We start from the raw sequence: 22,788 nt of genomic DNA on the forward strand, positions 1-22,788 counted from the left end.
AAGGCTAGTGATTTGAGTCCAGCAAACTCTCCTGAAGCAGTAAGTTGGCCAGCACAAAATATATGTTAAGAACAAGGAGTCCTCCTCTAGCATGGACTTCCAGTGAAAACAGACCAGTATTTTATTTATGCAATACCATTTAATATTTATCATTAATATGCAGCAGCAAATAGGAAGCTGTATGAATTCATCACTGCCAAGGCAATGAGTGTAGGAAAGGAAGTTGTTTTGGGGTTAAATCTGCACTATGGGTGCAAGACCCCTTGTCAGGGTGCTTTTGTGTGCTTTATTGAATTATATCAGTGAATTGCTGTCTATATCAGTGTTAAAAAATGAAATTATATATACTGTGTGCTATATAAACATTTCTTGCAGAGGTACAGGCTCTTCTACAATACAGGCTGGCTACAATGCATGCCAGACTTTTACAGATGATCTCAGCTTTTTTGGTTAAAATTACTCTTAGTTTTCAGTCCTTCGAAAAAATACCAAGGCAGCAATGTGAAGTTATAGCTGTAAACAAAACCTTGATTCTCTCCTTTTATGTGTTTACGGTTTCCAATGCAGTCCATCCTAATACATGTTCAAAGAAATAAGGGTATCTGTAGAGTTTGGGGTTTTTTTGTTAAATGCAAAAGCAAGAATTGCTCACATCTGTTATAATATTCCAAGTCTTGATAATTATGTAATTGCTTAAAAATATAACTAGTAGGTCATGACATAAGGTGAACCTTTTCTAGTAAATTCAAACATATCTGCATTAAACTGAATTTGAGACCTTTAAAGATTCTCATGGAATTTATGATGGTATTTTTGTGTCCCAAGTTTATCAAAGCTTTCAGGCATGTTTGTTCTATCCCAAAGCCTGCATTTATGCCTTGCCTGAATAGAAGCTGTGCTCCGTTCATAACACTTTTTGATATCCACAAGGATGTTGCAGGTGGTACTCCACATTTCTGACCTCATATTGCATACTGTTGTGACACACTGTCCCCTGTACAATGTGCTTGTCAAATGCAGCACCTTAATCTCTGCGATTTCAATAAACTCTTCTGTTTCAAGCATCTCTTTGCCTTTCTGTGTTTCTCTGCTTCTGTGTGAGTGTGGATTTGCACATCACTGCTCACTCTCTTAAGTGTACATCCCATCTCACACTGTCAAAAAATCTATCCTGAGGTCATCATACTCTTCTAAAGTAGCTGTGAATCCATGCTGCTTGCAAATCTGTCTCTGTGTATCTGAGATTATGAATTATAGATTTAGAAATACAAACTCCGTCTCATCCACAGAAAGTGATTGTATAAGCTGCCCTGTCATTAAAATTGACATATCCTAGAAAAAGTACTGTTTGTGAGTAGTTTATTCTAGTCAGTCATCGAGGTGATGATCTGGCCTTGCTGCAGTGAACAAGCTTTGCCATTAACTTTCACAGTGCCCGAAATTTGCCCCTTGATACTCTGTTAAAAAGTAGGAGAACAAATTACTGATGCCTATGACTATGTTTTCTGTACTTTGAACCTTAACCCTTGTACCTGAAGCTAAATACTCTTTTTTCCTTTGATTCACAGCTGTGACTGTACTTCCATGATTTAGATGAAGAGAATGGCAAGTAGCTTTATGTAGATAATCCTTATATTGGGTAATCAGGAGAAAATAAATATTTTCCTGTGAGTTTATTATTAACCACTGTTGTACAGACTGGAAAATCTAGGGTTGTTCGCAGTTTTTTTTTCCTGTATACTGAGCTTTAGGTCTATGCTGGGCACCACATGTACTACTGCTTGGCCACTCTGCCCTAAACTTACTTCCAGGGAGCCATTCTTGACGGATAAAGATGTCTGCCACATTCATCAAAGACAATTTCTCCTGCATTCGTAGGGCGATGGATTGAGAAACCCTTATTTTTATGAACTTGTTCCATCATCTTGCCCATGAGCCATTTATGTGTGCCTTATGGCACACACATAATACCTGTTGGCACACACATAATCCCTGTTCTTTATTTTGTGAGCCTTTAATAATTTGAGAAAGCAAACATTCTGAGAAGCAGGTAGTCTTGAAGGGAAGAAAGCATTGATCTGAAATGGTGCAGTATCTGAAAGATTTTACTCAAAACAACCATACTTCTACTATTTTCTAGTTTAAAAAATGAATAGGAGAGAAATTAAATTTCATCCTGCACTTTCAAGCCACAAACCAGGACTTTTGACATGGCAGAATGGCACAAACTCTGAGTTCCAGTGTCCTGGCCTGAAATTCTAGTCCTTATGGACTTCCTTGATTTTCATCAACTTTACTATACTGTGAGAGCCTGCAGTGTTTTTTTGGTCAAAAAATGGCTAAGGTTGGAAAACAAAGCTCTTAGAAACTATTGTAAAATGGAGGTTACTGCTGTTAATTTAATTCTGCTGATCTTTCTTACATATTAGTGTGCTCTGTTTTCTATAGTTATTGTGCTTCATTAGCTGTACATGTGGATGTAGTTACTGAATGAAGATTTTCTATATATTCATGTCTTGCTATCACATTGCAGTGTATGGGCAATTGCATATTCAGCAAGCATCCTATACTTGCTGCTGCACAAGGCCAAGAAGCAACATGTGACTGGATGATGGAAGGAACACACTGTGAGACACATTCATGGGAAATGGAAGCTAAGATGTCAAAGATAATTTTAACATGGATATTTCCATTCTTGGTGTTGTAGCAATGTAATTCTTTTAAAACAATACTTTTTTGGATTTTTTTTTTTTTATGTCTGATGGATTGTTTTCAAAAAAGCAGAAGAATATAATTCCATTTCTTCAATTTTTCACTGGTTAACACAAAGAGTCTCTTTGTTCAATAAAACCTTGCCCCACGTGTGTTTTATTGTTCATGGAGGATGGTCTGTCCCATTCCACATGGAGATGCACAGCACTGAGCCTCTCCCACTGTCATTCTTACTGACTTCATGCCACCATCTACACACTGAGTTCATCCATCCAGTAGCAGAAGAGTGGCCTAATGAGTTACTTGTGTTGGGAGGAACATGCAATATCAAGAAGCTAGCATAGTCTCTTCCCACACCTGTTGCCAGTCCTTGTGGAGCCTAAAAGGTACTCAGGAACACTAGTACTAGTGAATTAAACAGCAACAATGCTTTCCATGTCTGGGAGTTGCTGGATTGTATTGTTGTGTTAGCGAAATGGATGGATTATGCAGCTGCATTAGCGTAATGGTCCAGTGAATGCCTTTAGACCATGACAAGGGGTATCTGCCCAACTTCTTAAGTACTACTTCAAAGTTAGCACAAGCCAGAGATCAGTCCCAACAGACAGTTTTGCAAACAGACACCCTGGTACAGAGGCTGAGAGAGTTTAATTAAGCCTCATCAGCATAGGCAGATGGTAACTCTGGGACAAAGAATAGACTCTGACACTGCTTTGGGTTTTCGTATCAATTTAACCAGAGGGCCAGATGATGAGGCTTGGGAAGTATGTCTGTTTTCTGCTACTACTACTCCTGTTCTGCATAATTCCCTCAAGGAAACAGATAGTGAAAATTAATGGTACTGCAGATGCTCAAAGTCCTGCTATAACTGTGCTATAACTTTAGTCCTTGGCCCAAGGACTAAAGGAACTCTCACCCTTTGGTGTAAGAGGGAACCTGGTCATACTAAGAAGTGCACATTCTACCAAGTTCTTTTAATTTATGAAGATATGTTCTAGATTCTGTGTCTTTCTTCACTGGCATCTGAGTATGATAACCAGCCTGGAGAACAGCTTTGCACACTTCCTTTTTTTGCCTCATATTTTTAAATCAGAATTGATCACTCAGTTTTTATTTCCTTTGGTTGCTGAAGTGGAGCTAACTTCAAACTAGAGAAACTTTGCTACTGATTCACCAAAATGAACAACTATGGATCTTTTCACACACTACTCAGTGACTCCCTGCATGTTTTGTCCTTGTGTGAATTTTTTTTAAAGTTCTGAGCACAAAAAAAGTAATTTTAATTATATGAACTAAGTAGGAGGCAAAAAAGTTTTAATTCAAAAACACTTTTATTAAAAACTGCTTCAGAAAACAGCAGGGTATAATGTAGGACACAGTGAAAGAGAGGGAAAGATGAAAGATCTAAGTGAAAAGTTGTGTTCCTTATTTTCTCTTTAGAAAAATATTTCTTTATTTAAAGCCTTCTGTCTGGCTCACAAGGTTTCCAGTGAGACTGAGGCTGCAAATTATTGTCAGTCTAAATTGCTTCTTCAGAATTGACTCAGTCACCCTCAGGCCACGGATTACCCTCTGAAACTAAAACCACAGACTCTTTTTTTTCTCAAAGATTTCTAATTAAACTGCTTTCTGCTTTCTTTGAACACCACTCGTGAAACTGGGACCTGGCCCTATGATGCTTTCCCTCAGTTTGGTTTCATTCTGGTTCACGTATTTCTTGCACAGAAGCTGTGTTTTACCCCTGCCAAGGGGGTCCACCCAGCACCTCTCAAGCCACACACAGCCCTGTTCTGCAAAACACAGCACTTGATACTCCTGATGCAGCTGGAGATGAGCATTGCTACATTGCAAAGATGTCACAGGTAAGGACAGCAGTCCCTGGAGCTCTGGGGGAAGGGAGGACCAGGAGTGGAGGGTGGTGTTTCACACAGAGCAGGGCTCAGCTTGGCTCTTGATATAGATTCATCTTAGCAAAGACAAAAAGCCATTAAGTATACTCCAAATTACAGCTTTTCAGTGGCCAGAAGGCTACTCAGTCATAACAAAAATTATAAGATACCACTTATTTTATAACAGAGGATAAAAGTCTCTGAGACAGGACATTTTGCCTTGAGGATCTACTAAGCAAGAGGCTTTCAACTATCAGGAGCAATGGAAAGATGACTAAATTTTGTGAACATTTCTGAGAAAAAACCCCATATATTCCACATGACTTACTGAATATAAAGCTTGTTAATGTTGAGGAACAGGAACAAACACACACAGATATTCACGTCAGCTTCTATATTGTGAAGGATCTTAAGTGTTACAACACTCATTCAGCAGAGACTGCGCAATAATTTTGCAGAGAAAAGACTGTAGAAATTTCATACAAAACCTAGAAAGTTTTAACCTTGATGCAAAAAACTCTTTAGCTTTAATCTGGGGACTGAGACCATGCTGCTTTTCGGTTATCAGATGCTTTTATGATAATTCTTAGTCACTTTCCACTCTTAGCAGGCCAAGTGGAACAAAACTCATGAAACAACTCAAAACAGGTATGGCAAAACACTACTTTCTTTTATATTATGACCCTTAAAAGGGATAATGTAAAGGAGCTGAAAATGAGTGTATGTCTCACAGTTTCTAAGTGCTTTATTCTGACCAAAATGGATTAAAATGGCCATGTCATAAAGGAAAATTAAGTCCCCAAAGAAAACTTTGAGGATTTAAATTTTATGTATATATACGTGTGTGTATATATATATGTATATATGTAAAATAAATATATTTTAACCCTTAATGCTGGCTTTCTTCCATTCAGTAGCAAAATGAATCAACTAGAAAAAGCATATTAAGAATATCTTCATAGTCTCCAAATGGCAAGGTCCTTGGTAAATGTAGATATGAACAAACAAGTGATAGTTTTGTAACCATTAATCTTTATTGGATAAATGTATGATTTACAAAGTAAGCTTATTAAAATAACATAGTCTCAGGTTTTGAAAACCTATGTGGTGCAAACCTGACCCAAGTTCATAAAGAAATGATAAAACTCATCGGACAACAGTTCATTAAAGCTAATATTTTCAGTGGTTGATGCATGAAACTAAAAAATCACAAGTCATAATCATCAAGTATCAACATGCATTTTTTTTCATACAATGTGCTTACATACGCTAGGAACATGTAAAAGGACACACAAATTCATAGGGCAGTTTTTGATTCATTTGCTCTGTTGTTGTGCTGCTGATGTCTGCATCCAGTAAGAAAGAATTTAAAATAAATGTTTTCCTAACCTCACCTGCTTGTTGTACATTAATGGCAGGTAATATCTGTTAAAACAGAATTTATGTTTCATTAGGTTGTGTGTGAGGAGCAGACAATACATTCAAATTTCAGTACTGACTTTGGTGCTCACTTCAATGAAGAGAAAATAGCAAGACAGAATTTCAGGTACCCAAATTTTGAAAAGGTGGTGATAAATGTTAATGCGAAGAGTGGCCCAGTTTACTGGGACCAGAACTTCTAAGCTGGACAGCATTTGCTTTCACCAGTTGAATATTGAACTGGATTATCTACTGCTGCTTTGCAATGTCTTTTCCTGAAATATTGGTTCTTGGAAAGCTGCTAGGAAAACTGTATCAACAACTTCACTGTTAAGTAAATATACAATATTATAAGGTACATCCTTCTAAAAGAGCTCCAAACACCACAAAGCTTGTGTTTCTTTGTTTGTGTTGTTGGCATATCCTGGTTTCTCTAGCGTATATACCTCTGTTTTGACACCCTGCATTCAGTTACATCAGATTTGAAAAGTTTTAAGGCTAGGAAGAAACATTACAGTTCCCCTGCCTGATCCCCTTCACACTGCAGACTATATTACCTTACCTTCAAGCTGCTACTAAGGCAAGAACTACTAACACTCTTCCATTAAAAGAGAGAGTAAGCATAAATATGTGCTAAAAATCTGTGAAAAATGACACCAGATACATCATCAGAGGTTTGAGATCGAAATGCAATAAACCTGAATCATTGACATCTTTATTTTCACATTTTTTTCTTCTATTTGAGGAGCTCATTCTAATCCAGTACAAACTTACTCCTTTAGACTGGTCTCAACTGAGCCTGCTTATAATACATTCAGGCCTGTTTCCATGATGCAAACTTTAATGAACATGTAATAAGAACTGAATAAATGATTAGAAAAACTTGAATCAAGTGTTCAATTCCTGACATATACTTAACTAAAGTATATTTACAGACAAAATTGACTTTACTGGGTAAACTGCTCTCTAAATTACTTAAACTCATTTTCTTTGGTTTTCATTCACTTCGGGAAAAAGATGAGTAGCAACATTTAACGATTCAATAGGTGCAACCCAAATGACAATACAGATTCTGTGACTCTGTGTCAGCTACACAATGTATTCAGCTCATCTCTGATACACAAATAGCAACACATTGCATCAAGACAAGCCTTCTTGATCCTCTGATGTTGTAATGTTATTACACAGCCCAGTGAAAAATACCAGTTCCAAAAAAGATGTTTCCTCGGATAAACATCTGTTGGATAGTTTCTTCTTTTACTTGGTTTCAAAAAGAAGAAACCCAGCAAAGGTGGAGAAGCGTTGATGGTCCCCGTGGAGGGCTCCATTTCCCATTCGCAGCCAAACTTCATCTCCCTTGGCAAGTTTTAGGACTGCACTGTTTCCTGATGTGTCTGCTTTCCCTTTGGATTCATAGCTGTGGATGAATATTTTATATAAGTCACCTTTTTGTTTCCCAACAATGATCAAGCAAACAAAAAAAAATCCAAGAAAGTACATTGTTATCCTGAGCAAAACTTCCCTGAAAGGCTGCCAACATTTTTTTCAGCTTTATAAGGATATTTGGGCAACTTTCTGCATTTGATCTCCTAGTCAAATTTTGCACCTTACCTAATTGCATCATTTCATTCCTTTCTGAAGTTCTGGAATTTTAACTTTTTCCAGGGCACAGGAACAAATTTTTTGTTTAAGATAAAACTCTGCTCATTCATCACAACACTATAGATTTCCTGTGATGTTTCTTTTCCCTTGAAGTCATCCCAGCTAATTTTAAATGCCTCCAGGTCAGGAGCCCCTGTGCTCCCAGCACAGTCAGTGGGCAGAGACAGGCAGCTCACTCCATCCTGAGGCCTTTCCTTGGAACATAGATAAGTTTGATGTGGGCTAACCTCCTGGCTTTGCATGATTGTTGGTTCCTTTGCTTCCACCTGTTGCCTTTTCTGACATCAGTGCTTCAGGGCAAAAAAAAATAGAGCACTTTTTCAGGAAAGATCTATCAGGAAGGAAGCAGACTTTGGTGGTGTGCTAATGACAAAGCCAGTAAATGGAAGACCTTTGCTTCTTACTCATCCTTACTACTGCAATTTAAACACTTTTCAACTTAAAAGTAAATTGCTCTCCCCTCATCTCTAACAAGACTGTAACAGGTTGCTGAACACCTTGTTATTTCCTATATCTGACAGGCAAAATAAGGATGAAGATATATATTAGCAGAATGACAGCACATTACTACTGAACTCCAACCCTGACTTGGAGTGCTAATTCCTTTTCCTGGAGTTTGAGAAATTTGTGATGAAGTACAGAATCTGTGGTGTCTATGCTCCAAATTTTAAAGCTGAGGAGGGCAAAATAAAATAGTTCTTCTTATTGGTTATTTTACCGTAGTGAATTTCTTAAAAAAATTAGCAATTTCACATTTCTTGAAATGCGAGCAAGCTATCACTTCTGTAGAAACATGTTTTTTGCATTAAAATGGTCTGGCCCTTCACTTACCTATATAAGCTGAACACTGTATTACCATTATGCATCAAGTACACGTACACTTCCTCCACATCTTCATGTTTCATCATATTGAAAGTGAAGAAATACACTCCTGAAAAGATTACCAAATAGAACATGTTTGCTTCATAGAGGGAGGTAATCATGCTGCAGATTTATGCTTCTTGCTTAGAAAACATAACAGCTGAGGACAAAACTGCCTTCCAGTTATCAGTGGGTATTTTGCTTCTGCTTATAGCATTCCAAAATCTGCTTAATTTTATTTCTGCATATTGCAGGGGTTGTTCTTCCCACACCACAGCTGCATAAGATGGGGGATAGATGCAGCTGAAAAATAACCCAGGAAGAATTGCAATGCCTCATTTCCAGCCACACATCTGTTGCAGGTCAGCTCACAGCTGAACTGGGGAAGATGAGGATGAAGAGAGTTACTGGAGGCAGAAGGCAGAGGAAGCAACTGTGAAGCTGCTGCTGCTACAACATCGAGCCTGTGGTTCTCTCATCACAGTGGCTGAAGGCCACAGCAAAGTCCTGCTCCCTCCCCAGCCCTGGCCATGCCTCTTCCTTCTGCCTTTGTGCCAGCACTAGTCTCACTGGCTGGCAGGACCTCTCTTGCCGTGCTGAGTTTTCAATTAATTTTTGTCAAAAGTAGGTAGCAAGAGCTATGCAGAGCAAATGTCATCAGTGCCTTGTGCAAAGGCAGTTAAATAGTGTCTCATCATTATTCCCTACAGTTCTCCCTACAGCTCCAAGAATTGCATTATTTTGTTTTGAAAATGCTTACCATTCACTGGAGCACCAAATCTCCCAGTCATGACATCAAAAAAATTCCCAACGTTGGTTTCAACACTACTGAAGATGATCCCACTGTTCTGGTTGCTGAAGTGAGTAGCCATCGAAGCCATGAATGCGACCTGCAAAAATCCAGTTCTTATTCAGGCAATCGTTCATGAAAAGCACATGTGTAGAACCATCAACTACAGATTTTTTTCCCCCTGTATTTGCAGTCTGTTTATTTTTCTGACAGAGATGTTCTTCTAGGGCTTGCTCCAAGGCCAATAAACTTCAGTAACAAAACTCCCATTGAATGAATCTGGAAAAGTCTAGGCTTCTTACATTCAATTGGACTATTCATGACTGTAAAGTAGGTGTATGTTCAAGTGTTTGCAGTTCAGAACCTTCACTTCTGATTTTATCTACTTTTAAGTCTGTAGGATGATGCAACAGAAAAATGGTGTCGAAATGGATGGTGTTTCTGACAGAAGTGTTTTATATAGTTTTTATACATTCTGCAATGCATTTACACTGCATATTGCTTTTAATTGAATGTGTGAAAATAAATTATATTTGGTAAAGTACATACAGATTTGTGTTTTTTAGCTCTAACTACCTTAGAGATGTATTAAGCAGTTTTATTAGTGGTTCTCTAGAAGTGCAGCTGCTAAGACTCAATGTTCACAGTGTTTGTTCTCTCTTATCAGTTGTCCTCAGCCATGAAAACAGAGTGGTGGAGACCAAAAGAGGAAACTAAGAAAGTGTGAACTGTGTTTCAACTTCACATTTTACTTCTTGTCGTCAAAAATGTTTCATAGGAAGCAGTGCAAAATGTCCACATTGGACAACTCAAATTACCCTCAGCAAGATACCAGGGAATGATCCTGCCAGCTTGCATGGTCAGGGACAGGAGTGATCTTTTCTGTGAGTGTACGATCCCCCCTCATCTTACTGTCAGTAAATGGGGTACAGGCAGAATTGCTGAACTTTGTTGCCAGAAGGTCACATAAAGACTTGTCTATTTATTTTTATCTCAACATTTTACATGACAAGTATTCACCCACAGTTGTTACAGCCCATCACAAAAATGACATTTTTTGGTGTCATTCCAGTTACACTGGTATTTAAAGAATAAAAAACCATCCCAAACTTCTTTTGATTTCAGATCCAAATGAGAACAAAACTGAAACAGACAATCAAATTCAAGTCTGGATCCAACAACGGAAATCATTAGCCATCTGTTCAGAAATGTAAGGAGCTCCAGATGTGAGCTGAAGGCTTGGGCTGATTTTCCTTATCCCTGCATGGATGCATTTTCTATGATGGCAAATTGTTAACATCTTGCTTCTCAGCCAGGATCACATCAAAGTTCATCATGTGTTAAAGGAAAGCAGCTGCAGTGACAGCTTGATGGTATTTGTTGCATTTTGTCTAGATTCCATTTCACAGTCACTTTGACTCTAAGCTGCTTTCCTTGGGCTCATCAGAAGAGCTGAAAAAGATGTCCTTTCTTCCTAGGTCTCATTTAGAAGTAACAGGTCAACAGGGACACACCAAGTTTTCCAAAATAATCCTGTACTTAAAACAGTATTGTATTCAAAAGTGTTTTCTCCTATACCTACCCAAACTGTAAAACTGTCAAGCATGATGCTAACAAGAAATGATATGCTATGCCATAAGAATTTTTTAACACATCTGTTAAAAGCAGTGATGGCATTTTATTTGGAAATAGGTATTAAAATATGACCTTTTTTTTAATTCATCCTCTTTCATTTTTCAGTTTTAATTAAATTACTATTGTTATCTTTATGTAAGAAAAAACAGTGATAGTTCATTTCAAAATTGCAAAAGGATATGTGTAGAATGGAATTATGTTTTCAAGATATTCAGCTATATTGTGAATTCTAGCTCATTCTTTAAGATTACTAAAATAATTCTACTTTATTACAAAAGTCCATCCATTTTTAAAACTGTTTTCATTCTGAGTTGTATTCTGTGCAATTATCCCATCTTCATGCACCCCTTCAGGGCAGGGAATTCAAACATACACAATTCCAAGAAATCCAGAGTAATTTTTCCACACTGCACCTGTTGGTTGTACTGTTGATTTTACTGTTAATTTTCATGCCTTTTATGAGGGTATAAAATATATGTGAATGACTGTAATTGGAAAACAAGGTCCTTAAGTTAAGAGGGTTATATGTGGAAACAGATCAGAACATCAGAGGGTTTGAAGTGCTATTTATTGTTGTGCGTGTGTGCTTTATCCCATTTTGCCCCTTCTGTGGTGGATTTGGTTTGGGGGCTACAAATCAGGTCAAGGCTAAGATGATTCCACTTAAGAGTGTTTGTATGAGGGAGGATGTAACCTCCCTTATAGTTTTTGTAGATCTATATACTCTCTGGTGTCTGAAGTGCCATTTGCCCAAGAGCAGTAATGACTGTCAGATTTAGCCGAGTTGCTATTCAAGATCCTAAGAAATTATAATGGAAGCTTAGATGCTTCTCTCACGTGTGGGCTTTCTGGAGATGAATCTGACTGCCATCACTTTCCCACACAAATGCACCTGATGCCTTCTGAATTGTTTTAGGATTCCCCACACCAGCTGATGTGACCTTCAGGAGTTCCCTCCATTGTGGAAGGTGGAGACCAGGAGGGATGTATCTCAATGGCTTGCCCCATGCCTCTAAATCTTGCCTTTAGCACCCTAGCTGCACTACATTATAAAGGCAGTCAAGTCTTCCTGCTATTGCAGATGAACTGCTTGTATATTGCTACACTGTGATATACAGTGGGGGCAACTCATTTAGATCCCCTTTACAACAGCAACCAGGGGTCTAAAGCTATCCAAATGCCATGTACTTTTTGTTGCTTTAAGAACAGGACTACAACGTGTCTCTGCTGTACTTCATGTATATATATAGATATATATATATGTATGTAAGTATGTATATACACATATACAAGCTCTCTGCCATCTGCCAGATTCCTGGGATATGAAGAAGCTCTAATGCAAAATCTGTGAGATTATACCAACACAGTCTTGAGCTCAACAGCTCAAGCTTGAACCCTGCTCATCTGGCTTTTGGGTTCATTCATAGGCAGAACCTACAAGGCCCCCAACATATTTAAGGTATCTAGAGATATACATATACAAAAATCTACCAAGGGGAATTTTTTAAATCTAGAGGACTCTGTCTGTGCTCAAAGGTTTGAGACCATACTTTGAGGAGCTGGATACATTTGCTTCTGAGAATCTCACAAAGTCTGACAGTCCTGAGAAGCGTGAGTGACTCCTTTACTCTTTTCATATGCTGTAGGAAGCACAGTTATTATGTGATACAGCTTGGTAGAAAAATGATAGTCCCAGCAATTCTCCTTCAATAACTTTGATACTGGCTTTTTGCCCTCAAAGAGAAGCGTATGTGTTTCTTCCTGTCCATTTCTCAGCTGAATTCTAACTCTAAAGAAAGACTTAACCCTTTGTTTTCCAGGAAGATCTGGCAGAGTACATTTGTCCATCAGGACAAGGGCTATATATGCCTCTTATAATATTCTTTTACAGGGGAATTTACTTCTTAATTATTTTACAGTAGTAAGGTGCTGTTTTTCCGTGAAGGAAACCATAACTTGAGATTTGCTGCAGCCAGCATGAACCAGAGAATTTGTACCTGTAGCTCTGGGGGAATTCCAGGATAACCCTTCTCGCCTTTGGGTCCATGATGGCCACGCTCTCCCCTTGGTCCCATATCTCCTTTGTCTCCTTTCTCACCTTTGGCTCCTTCCTGGCCAGTTGCTCCATTATTTCCGTTGTTTCCATGATTTCCTGAAAGGAAGCAAAGCTTCTGTTTAACTTAAATCATGTAATGTATTTTAACAGATAAGTGTGACAGGGTCCTCTTCCACCTGTTTGCAACACATCCAATCTTCAGTACCATAAACCACAGACTGGACTGTGATGGATAAGAAACAGCTGTGTGCCTAAACTGAAGATGAAGGTTTTGGTGAGCAAGTTTCCAGAAGGACATAGACTGATATTTAAGAGTTAACCCTCATGCTGTCTTGGTGTTGCTGTATAACCTGCCGTTGTCTCAAGTCGTTGCTTTGCTGAGGAGAAGTGCAAGAAGATCTCAGCAGATGTGGGGCTCAAGGAAAGGGAAAGCCACTGCCTGTTGACACATACTAGGTAGCCTGCAAAACCTCTCTTGCTTTCCTCTGGTGTAAAAACTTACTTCCTGGTAATGTAAGTTAATTATGGTAGGACAAGATAACAACGAATAACATTTTGCTGTATTTAAAACACATCCACACAAATGAAGAGTGGCTGTAGTGTTAACTAGCTCTATGACCCATCTGTGCCAAAAACAAGAGAGTGTGCATTCTCAGACTACTGAGTGCTTGAAGGGGTTGATGACTGCATGCTTCTGGATTTAAAGAGAGACTGAATTTTATAATTAAGATTTTCTGAGATGGCTTATTGTAAAAAGACTCATTATAAAGCATATTCCTGCTTCTGCAGTATTACTTACTCCCTGATGTTTACTGAGGAAATTACCGAGCAAATGTCTGTGCAACTGACAGAATTTTAAAATTGGCTAGAATTACTGAGCAATTATTATGCCTCCTGCAGCAAAAGCCTGATCTTTCAACTCAGGGGATTAATTAATGTCATCATTATTCTAATTCTACCTGAACTGAAGTTAGGTGCTTTGTAACTCTGCTTCTTCTTTGATTATTCTCTCTGGTTACAAATTTCCAAGAAGAATAGTGTTGTTTGAGATCACATCTGATGATAAAGTGATTCTTCAGATTTTTTGTATTGAGAAAAAAATTACATCAAATGAGGAAGATAAATGGTGAAAGAAATATAAATTTTTGTTTGGATAGAGGAATCTTTAACTCTTAAAAATAACAAGAATGATCTTTATGTAAAGCCAGAACTACTTTTATACCAGTTCAGAACAGCAACACTGGATTCAATCAAAGGGAAAAGCAACTGCTGTTGTTCCCCTTACAGGCACAACAATATGAAATCCAGCAGATGAAGGAGACAGAGAAATTACAGGGTACAGACGGTTGCTGCCAGCCATTTGTTTGTGGCATCCTGTGGTGACAAGAAAGTAGGACTTGGATACATGAGAAAAGGACTAGGCTGTGTCCCAGCATGTCCACTGCAGTCTCAGAAGTGTGGGTCTAGTATAAAATCATGTCCTGCTCCTAAGAAGCCAACAATTTATTAATAAGTAGTGGGTCACTGAATTTCGTTTTTACTGTGATAACAGAAGATGTAAGCTTTTGAAGATGAGTCTGTTGGTTCATCTGCTTTAGGAATGGTGATTTTCAAATCCCTGAAGGTAGCTGCCATAGCAAAGTTACAGCAACATACAACTAACTTTTTCCCTTCTCTAGGCTCTTCTATTTCCATACCATTTATCAGATCAAAGTACACACTTTTCTTGTGTATCTTGTTCTTCTCTGTGCATTTTTAATGGGGGAAAAAAAAAGGTAACATTTATTATGGAAGACAAGATGAAAGAAGGAAATGAAGGAATTTCTATGAGAGAATAAAAGTATATGTGTCCTTGTAAAATACTGGCTAGTAGTATGCTAGATGAAGAAAATCTCTTGAATACAGTACACAGTAACACAGCTGGATATACAAAGGTGATCGCAATAATCAACTCCAGGGAACAAGTTCTTCCAACTTTAATGGAATTTTCATGCTGCTTTAAGAAGAGAGACTAATTTACCCTAGAAATGTAATAAGATTACTTTCAGTATGAATTTGTGAAAGCTGAATTTTAATAACAAACAGGTTTTCAGTGGAAAATACTTTAGAATATAACTGAAAATATATGTCTACCCAGAAATTATAGAAAAACTTGTTGCTGAATCTGTTCCCAAATACTGATATTTGGGCCACTCTTTGATGTTTCATAGAATAGCCTGGAATTATAGCCTGAAATTAGATTAATCAAAAAATTAATTAAACTTCATCTTTACCTGGCATCCCAGGGGGCCCAGGAGGTCCTGGGGGCCCTTGATAGAGTCGAACTCCAAAGTCACCACGGCAGCAGGAACTACAGTCTGGATTCTGTGGTCCAGGCTGGGGGGGCTAAGTGCACAAAAATAAGCTTTAAGTAGCTCATTCATGGAGGACATCAGTCTTATGCATGTTGGTTACAGGGTCTTCATTATATATTCTCTGTTTATATATTTGGTAAGTTTTCAAAACATTTCTTATCTGGGCTGAAATCTCACATGCTTGGGTTGTCCCTGAAGATGTTATTTTTTGAAGTTTTAAGGGAATAGCTCTTGAAGTGTTCTAAGAGCCATATGAATATTAGAAAAACACCATCTTATCCTGTCAATTAATGAGGGTTTAGAAAATAAAATGATACCAAGTAATGAAATTTCGATGAATATTTCAGTGAGATTCTCATCCTGATCCCACATTTCAACTGACCTTTGATGACAAACAAGCTTATATACCCACAGGATATATTAAAAAAAAGGCTGTGCAGCATATTCCTATTCATGATCCCAGACCTGCATATTTACAGGCTATTAAAGTTAGGAGAACCTAAAAAATTGCCAAGATACAAAACAAAAATTTGAACTTACTGCAACACATGGTGTTAGAGGCTTGTAGTGGTGACTGTGTAACTATGAAAATCTATTTGCATGCTGAAACTAATATAGCAGCATAAATAAATGAATGAGTTTATTATATGCAACTCAGCTATTGTAGTAATAGCTTAATAATAGATTTGTTTAAGTGCTTTTCTTTTTCATATTATTATATTTATACTAATGGAGTCTCATTCAATTCTGACTGGATTTCACAGCTAGGCTTAGTCACCACAAATCTTCCAGTGGGTCAGCTGAGGTAGAGGTGCAGGGTTTGATTTTATTTCTCTACCTCTTCCTTATTTGTCCCTCTTTGTTTCTTCACCCCTATAATTCTTTGCTAATATCCTGAGATGCAGTTCTTAAAATCTAGAGAGGGGTAATTACACCAATCCGACCTCTACTTTTCTCTAATAATTCTACTATTTGTCTTCCTCCTCTTTCTTTCCCCTCATCTTTAGCTCTGATAAATTACTTTCCTAATGCAGACTTACTGGTTTAATGGTAGCAAATGAGCCTCTGGTGGGATGGGAGCTGTCAAATGGACACACAGATATGCTTACTTCTGCCCTCAGCGTCATCAGCCGACTTCATCTGAAACACTAAAGCTTTCTGCCTGTGTTTTGAACGATAGCAATCACACCCCCAGAATTCATTAATTTCAGGAGGCTTTGGAGTTTATGGATTCAGAAAACACCTTTCATGCCACAACCAAAATACTGCAACTCCTCCACTGGGACATATGTATGGTCTCTCCAGCTGGAACCAACGATGGTGGAGTTACGATGGGAATAAAGGCTGACTTGACAGCTAAACAAGTATCCTTCATATTCAAAGAGTTATGGAAATGTTAAGACTTGCCAATGGGCAGAAGAGCTTCATATTTATGGGTTTGGTCAAGGCTATGCTTTTTAGCTTAATTCTGGACAAGGTCCATATTTTCTGAGAAAAATGAGTTCTGACTCTTACACTGTCTGTTCCCAGAGAAACTCTTTGTATGTTTCTTGCTGTTTTGTGTCTCCTAGTTGTTAGGAAGAACATAACTGACAATCACCCAGTATACTGTTTATAATTTTCCTACTATGAGAGAAGAAGTAGGCCTACTTTTCAGCTCTTTTTCAGTCCTTAAAAGGGAGACAAGTACAGGAGGACTGGAATTGTGCAAACATTTTGTACCCCCTAAAATAATGATGATTGTTGCACTGAGATTAAAATATCCGGTTCTTTTTAGATAGTAGTTCGTATTCATGTTAAATGGGAAGGCAAACTGTATACACACCTGCCAAGAGCAAATAAGTCATACAAGCCTAGAGATATCCAAAGACTTGGAACTGTGGATTTTTGGTAAGGGCAGACATGAATCCAGCAAAGTGGACTGCATGTGAGACTCTCTCAAGTCTGCCTGCAGGTATGATTTGTCTTTATCACACAATGCACTGAAATCCTAAACAACATTATTAGCTAACCAGCTGTGTTATCATTAAAAATGAACTAGTGCCAGTCATAAACAAGTGCTGTTTGGCATTACCTTGAAAAAAGCTCAGCAGGTTTCTACATGTGAAATGAGGCCAGTCCTGCCAGTCTGTTTGTATGCAAATAGTTCCACTGACTTCAAAATAACTACTTATACAAGTCATAAAGTAATATTAACTCATTATCTTTACTGATCTTTTCACTAAGAGGAAAAAATGTTCACAATCAGCTGCCAAATGTAATGAATATTCAGGATACTCTTTTGATCTATAAAAACAGAGAACTTCGTGAAGAGTATATTTAAAGGAAAAATGTGTTCCTAAAGTAAAATTACACTGAAATGTGACACAGAGATTAATTACAATCTACTTGCCAAAGGCGTTCTGTGTAGCCATTTGTGCATAAATTTTATCACACAGTGAATCTTTGGCTTTACTCTCAGAACATAAATATGATTTAGGAGCTTGTGAAATGCATCTGCCACGTTGATATCCTAATACAGATAGAAAACTGGAAATATTTCTGAGGTTATTTGCTAAATTTCCTGTGATTTAGTATGTAGGAGAGATTTCTAGGCAACAGATGGTCTATAAAATCCCCTCAATTTAAATCTGTGAACGAATCATAATTGGAGACCCAGTCCTTTTTAACTTCGTGATTAATTTTGTGAGTTTCTGTTTTATGGTCTAAGACAATTCAGAAAAGGAGTAATGCAATGCACCTCCACAATTCTTGGCTCCTGTTCTGTAAAATAGTGTGCCTCTGTGGGCACTAGCACCCCCCATGCATCCTCTCTAAGCAAAGAAACAAACAAAAGTTGCCAAAATTCAGGGTAAAACACTACTTGGATGAAGAATATCTAGAGACTTTGAAAGAACAACCTGAAAAGGAAAAAGTGTCTGTCATGGCTCCCCATAGTCACTGAGAGTTCTTGTGCTTGAGAAATGCATATTATATTTCACATAAGTTAACAGCAGTGTGGAAACTGGCCTTGCACCCAGTGCAGCAAAGATAACAGCAAAGACAAATGCTATTGTCTCTGTTCCACAACAAAAAATGGGGCCTTTAAAACACTTTAACAAGAGGGTGAAATTCTCCAGCCTAAATTCTCTCTAGCTGGGTAAAGCAACTCCACCTAAAACAACCACAAAAGCAGGAACTTAAGGATTGAACAGTTTCCACATAGCTCAAGGGGAAGAGACAGGTTTGACATGAATTAAAACATGTCAGTGCCACCTTTGTTTTTAATCTGCCTAGAAATTCCTGGAGTCTGGAACTAGAAAACACCTATTACGTAAGCCACTCTGTGATTGATTATCCCTGTCATGCATCTGTTAGTGCTCCATTTCATTCCACTAAGCCAAAAATTGCATCATTCCCAAAAAAAGAATGCTTCTTATAGAGGGTCTGGCAGGTAAGTGACTGCCATCAGCTGTACTCAGACTCACTGGGCTCATTTTTAATGTCACAGCCTCTTCCCCCAGCAGGCAACTCCAAACATACTGCATTAAACCCTCTGACGAGAGACACATGCATCCCAAATACAGTGACACTTTCCATGAGGGAGAGTTTGACCCCTATAAAGTTATAATTTTGTATTAAATCCTGAAATTATGTATTAAATCTGAACTTATGTTGATTTAAAAGGGAGTCTTTTTAGATGCCAATAGTATATAGTATGTAGAAAGCAGCTGTAGAGAGGACTGCACACACTAGCTGGCTCTTTGGACTGTGCACCTGATGTTTTACACTGTTTATATACTGCAAGCACAATATAACATGCCTACAGTTAAAATATCTGCTTTGCTGAATGCACTGGAGGAACATTTAGCTCCTGCCCAAGAAGTACAAAATGCAAGGCACTATAAAATTTAAATACAGGGAATACAGTGGTGTATTAAACCTATTCCTGAATTTGGATGTGTTTCAATTCTTCAAGCCTAGGACAGGATTAAAATCAAATCTCTTCTTTGCTTATCATGATGCAGGTTATTATTCAACACTTGTCTGCATGTCCTTGGTCTTGGCAATTGAAAATATCATAGTTTGATCTGAAAGAGTTTTAAAAAACCCCAATGATAAAAGTTGAACTGAAATGTTTCAGGACTGAAACATTTTTATCAGCTAGAGGGATAAAACACTCATGTTCTTGCTGTTTCTAAAAAACATTGGTAAGAAAAAAGCTTTGAGTGCAATTTTGTTTTGCCTAGTGCTAGAAAAACTTCATCTTCTGCCCTTCAGATTTTTTTCTTTTAAATTTGTACTGCAATATTTTATATATAATCAAGTTATAACATTTTCCCTTTGATGTAAGCTAATGACTACAGTATCTAAAGTGGCATGAAAGGCATAAAAAGATTCCCAGTTTAAAAGGCAGATACTGAAGATGATTAGACTTTCACTGTGAGTCTTTTTCTTCTGACTCTCTCTTAAGTTGATATACATTATTAAATCTATTCATTACATTAGTACCTGTTCTTTTCAAGCTACCCCTTAGAATAAAATTTTTGAACACTCAGAATTTCATTATGTTTCTCTCAAGCTCAAAAAAATATACTTTATATACGCCATTTTCAAGTAAAGTTATTGTCTGCTAATTGAATCTTTCCAAATACCTCTAGAACTCTGTATTTTTCTGTCACATCCCTATGAGTTAGAAAATTCTAAAACTTTAATATTTTCAATAAGTAATACCTTGGGAAAAATTAAGAGACTATATATCAGAATATATGATTTCACAGGTTCACATTTTCATCAGAACAAAGGGTTGCTGTCTATGTTGAAACCAGTGTCCCCAACCACTGCTGGTTCTACCAGCTAATTAAAAGATCCTATAAAGCAGCTCAGCAGGATACAGACCAATACACAGCTTTAATAACAACTATTTCATAAATATATCACTAATAATATTAGCAAAAAAAAAAAATAAAATATCTCATTAGCTTTAAAGATATCTTTAGAAGATTAATTAAGAGTACCTGGACTCTATCTGAGGTAGTCAGTTCTACATCATCTACCTCTGGTCTCAGGACTTTTTGGTCTGTAGAAGTGCTATTATCAACAGTCCACTCTATAAGTTGATTCCGCTGTTTCAATATTTCCCTGCTTCTGGAACCTTTATGACCAGTCTGGTGGTGACTTTGCAATATTTTGGCCACTGGTTTATAAGATCTTCTGCTCACCTCCATGTATTCATCTTGACACAGGCAAAATGGAAGAAAAAATAAAGCCAGTAGATGCCAACTGATGAAATCCTTCTCTGCCATGTTATTCAAAATAATTTTTCAGGAGTCCAGCAAATGTCTTGCAGAAGAACCTCTTTGCTGCACCAGGAGTTATGTGTTCCTTTCAGCTTTTCCACTAGTAAGCCTGGCACTGAGACCAGTACCAGGTTTTATACGGTTGCATGCAATAAATAAAACTAAAAATGCCAAAGTGACAGGATCCTTCATCCAAAATCAGTCATGCTCCTTTAAACAAACCAGGCATTATTCACCACTTCACCACCACAAGGAAAATTGATTTGTATGCTGGAAATGACCACAGCATTTAATGGACTCCTGTGGTTCCTATTTGGGGGCATTAAAAAATGTAGCACCTTTCCTTTGGCATGTTTTTGTTTAAGTGTGAAAAAATGTGATGGAAATGGAGAACATGTGGCTAATGGTTTACGCTCCTTGATTAGACATGGAAAGGCTGTGAATTCACACTCTTAAATGTCTTTTGGACACAGTCACCTTTCTTATTTGCCAGGAAATTCACACACACAACTGCGTCAGCCCAGTCAGAAAAATCCTTCCAAAAGCAATTAGGAAACAAAAGCACAAGAGGAGCTTTTGCATATGATCCTGTCCCAATGGCTGTTTCTGACTACGCTTTTCATTCACTAAAATAAAAATATTGAATTTCTGTCAGTTGGCCAACAGTGGAAGGAGACTGGGTAAGTAGCTTTGAAAAACTGGGTTGAATTCAGATTCACAGAGCCCCATTTCTCAGCATTAGTTCAACATACTCAGCCAGGCAATATTTTTTCCCTTGAGTTCCTAATGTTTTCCTAAATGCAATTGCCAAACCAAGTTTTATATTTTTGCTGCCAGGTAAATATGAATTTACCAGGGGCTTATTTCAGACTAAAAGAATCAAATTATGTATGTATAATAATAATATCCTTATTTTAGTTTTTGAACCATCCACCAATCTTCTCTAGAAAGCCACAACCGCAGGATGCAGTTCTGCTTACACATTCACATGCACACCCAGCCTTCCCAAGAGCAATTAACTTCTTGGGCAGTGAGAAACTCTGCACCAGTACATGGCTACAGCAACACTGCTGAAGCCATCAGTCCCAGAAATGATCTCTGGCCATGCAATGTGATGGACTGGCTCATACTCAAGTTATTCAATGCTGACCCCCCTGCTTAGCTTTTATCTGAGGCTCCTCTGTGTCCTCTGGAGTGCTCTGTGGCCCTAAAATATCCCTCTTTTATTCCTTTTTTTTGTTTGTTTTTTTATATTTTTTCTTCCTGTTCATCTGCCTGATAAATGTGAGGGTCATGGTGCAGGGTGCTACAGTGGGTATTTTTAGAGCATGAGGCTGAAGTTACATGCTCAGGGATGGGATGCGAGGGAACTGGGAGTACCAGGAGGCTGTTGGGATGTTGATGAGTGCTTCATCCCTAGAGAAGGCAGCCTCAGAAGCTAATGATCCAGAAATATTACCCAGGCTTAGTCTTGAGGAGGGAAACAGTGCACTCCGAAAGACATCCTGGGAACAATCCAGGATGTGACCAACAGGAAGGCCAAGACCCATCAGTGATATGAGGTGTTAACTTATTCAATAATGTAGAAAGCCTTAAGCTGCTACGAGCAGCAAAGCATAACTCCATGGACACTGCTAGAAAAATGAATGAGTTTCATCTGCTAAAATGCCTCAATGCATGCCTAAATGCAGCTGCAAGGGACATCCACCCCATCTGTCTGCACTCCCTGGCATGTTACTGAGATGGGGATGAGCTGTGGAGCATCTGCAGAAACTAGGCCTAATCTCAATCCTTGTGAAATCACAGGAAACCCTGTGTTTGACTTCAAGTGAGAATAAGGCTCAAACAACAGTGAATTTGAAAGAGGCTATGGTTCTCCTGTCAAAATGGAAAATGAGCCCAGCAGACAGATCTGTGCAGATTGCTCATTCAGACCCCTGTAGATGCTGGAAGGGATGTGCAGTTGATGGTTGCTGAATGATGGTGAGAAAGTGCTTGAATGATGGTGAGAAACCACTATCTGTTTCATATTCTGATTCCTTCTGTGGGGAACAGCAGGACAAGTTAAATCACAGGAGGAGACACTGGCTGGAGATGAGAGGAGAGGGGTGAACACTTCACAGTCAGGGTA

The 22,788-nt window shown here is 38.1% G+C and overlaps 1 protein-coding gene across 2 annotated transcripts; it reads right to left on the reverse strand.

Annotated features, from left to right (window-relative positions):
* Nucleotides 1-7,175: 7,175 nt before the first annotated feature.
* On the reverse strand, nt 7,176-20,767 carry C1QTNF3 (C1q and TNF related 3). 2 transcript variants are annotated; one of them, XM_064641131.1, is made up of 6 exons: nt 20,580-20,767; nt 15,298-15,409; nt 12,966-13,120; nt 9,304-9,433; nt 8,514-8,613; nt 7,176-7,437 (listed from the first exon to the last, which is right to left on the reverse strand). In XM_064641131.1, the coding sequence occupies exons 1-6, from the start codon at nt 20,661-20,663 to the stop codon at nt 7,278-7,280; spliced, it is 741 nt and encodes a 246-aa protein (XP_064497201.1). In that variant the 5' UTR covers nt 20,664-20,767; the 3' UTR covers nt 7,176-7,277. The 2 variants fall into 2 exon arrangements, with proteins under 2 accessions (XP_064497201.1, XP_064497200.1); XM_064641130.1 differs by having other exon boundaries at nt 20,376-20,761.
* Between the last annotated feature and the right edge of the window lie 2,021 nt (nt 20,768-22,788).

Source organism: Pseudopipra pipra, chromosome Z, assembly GCF_036250125.1.
Source record: "Pseudopipra pipra isolate bDixPip1 chromosome Z, bDixPip1.hap1, whole genome shotgun sequence".
Taxonomy (NCBI): domain Eukaryota; kingdom Metazoa; phylum Chordata; class Aves; order Passeriformes; family Pipridae; genus Pseudopipra; species Pseudopipra pipra.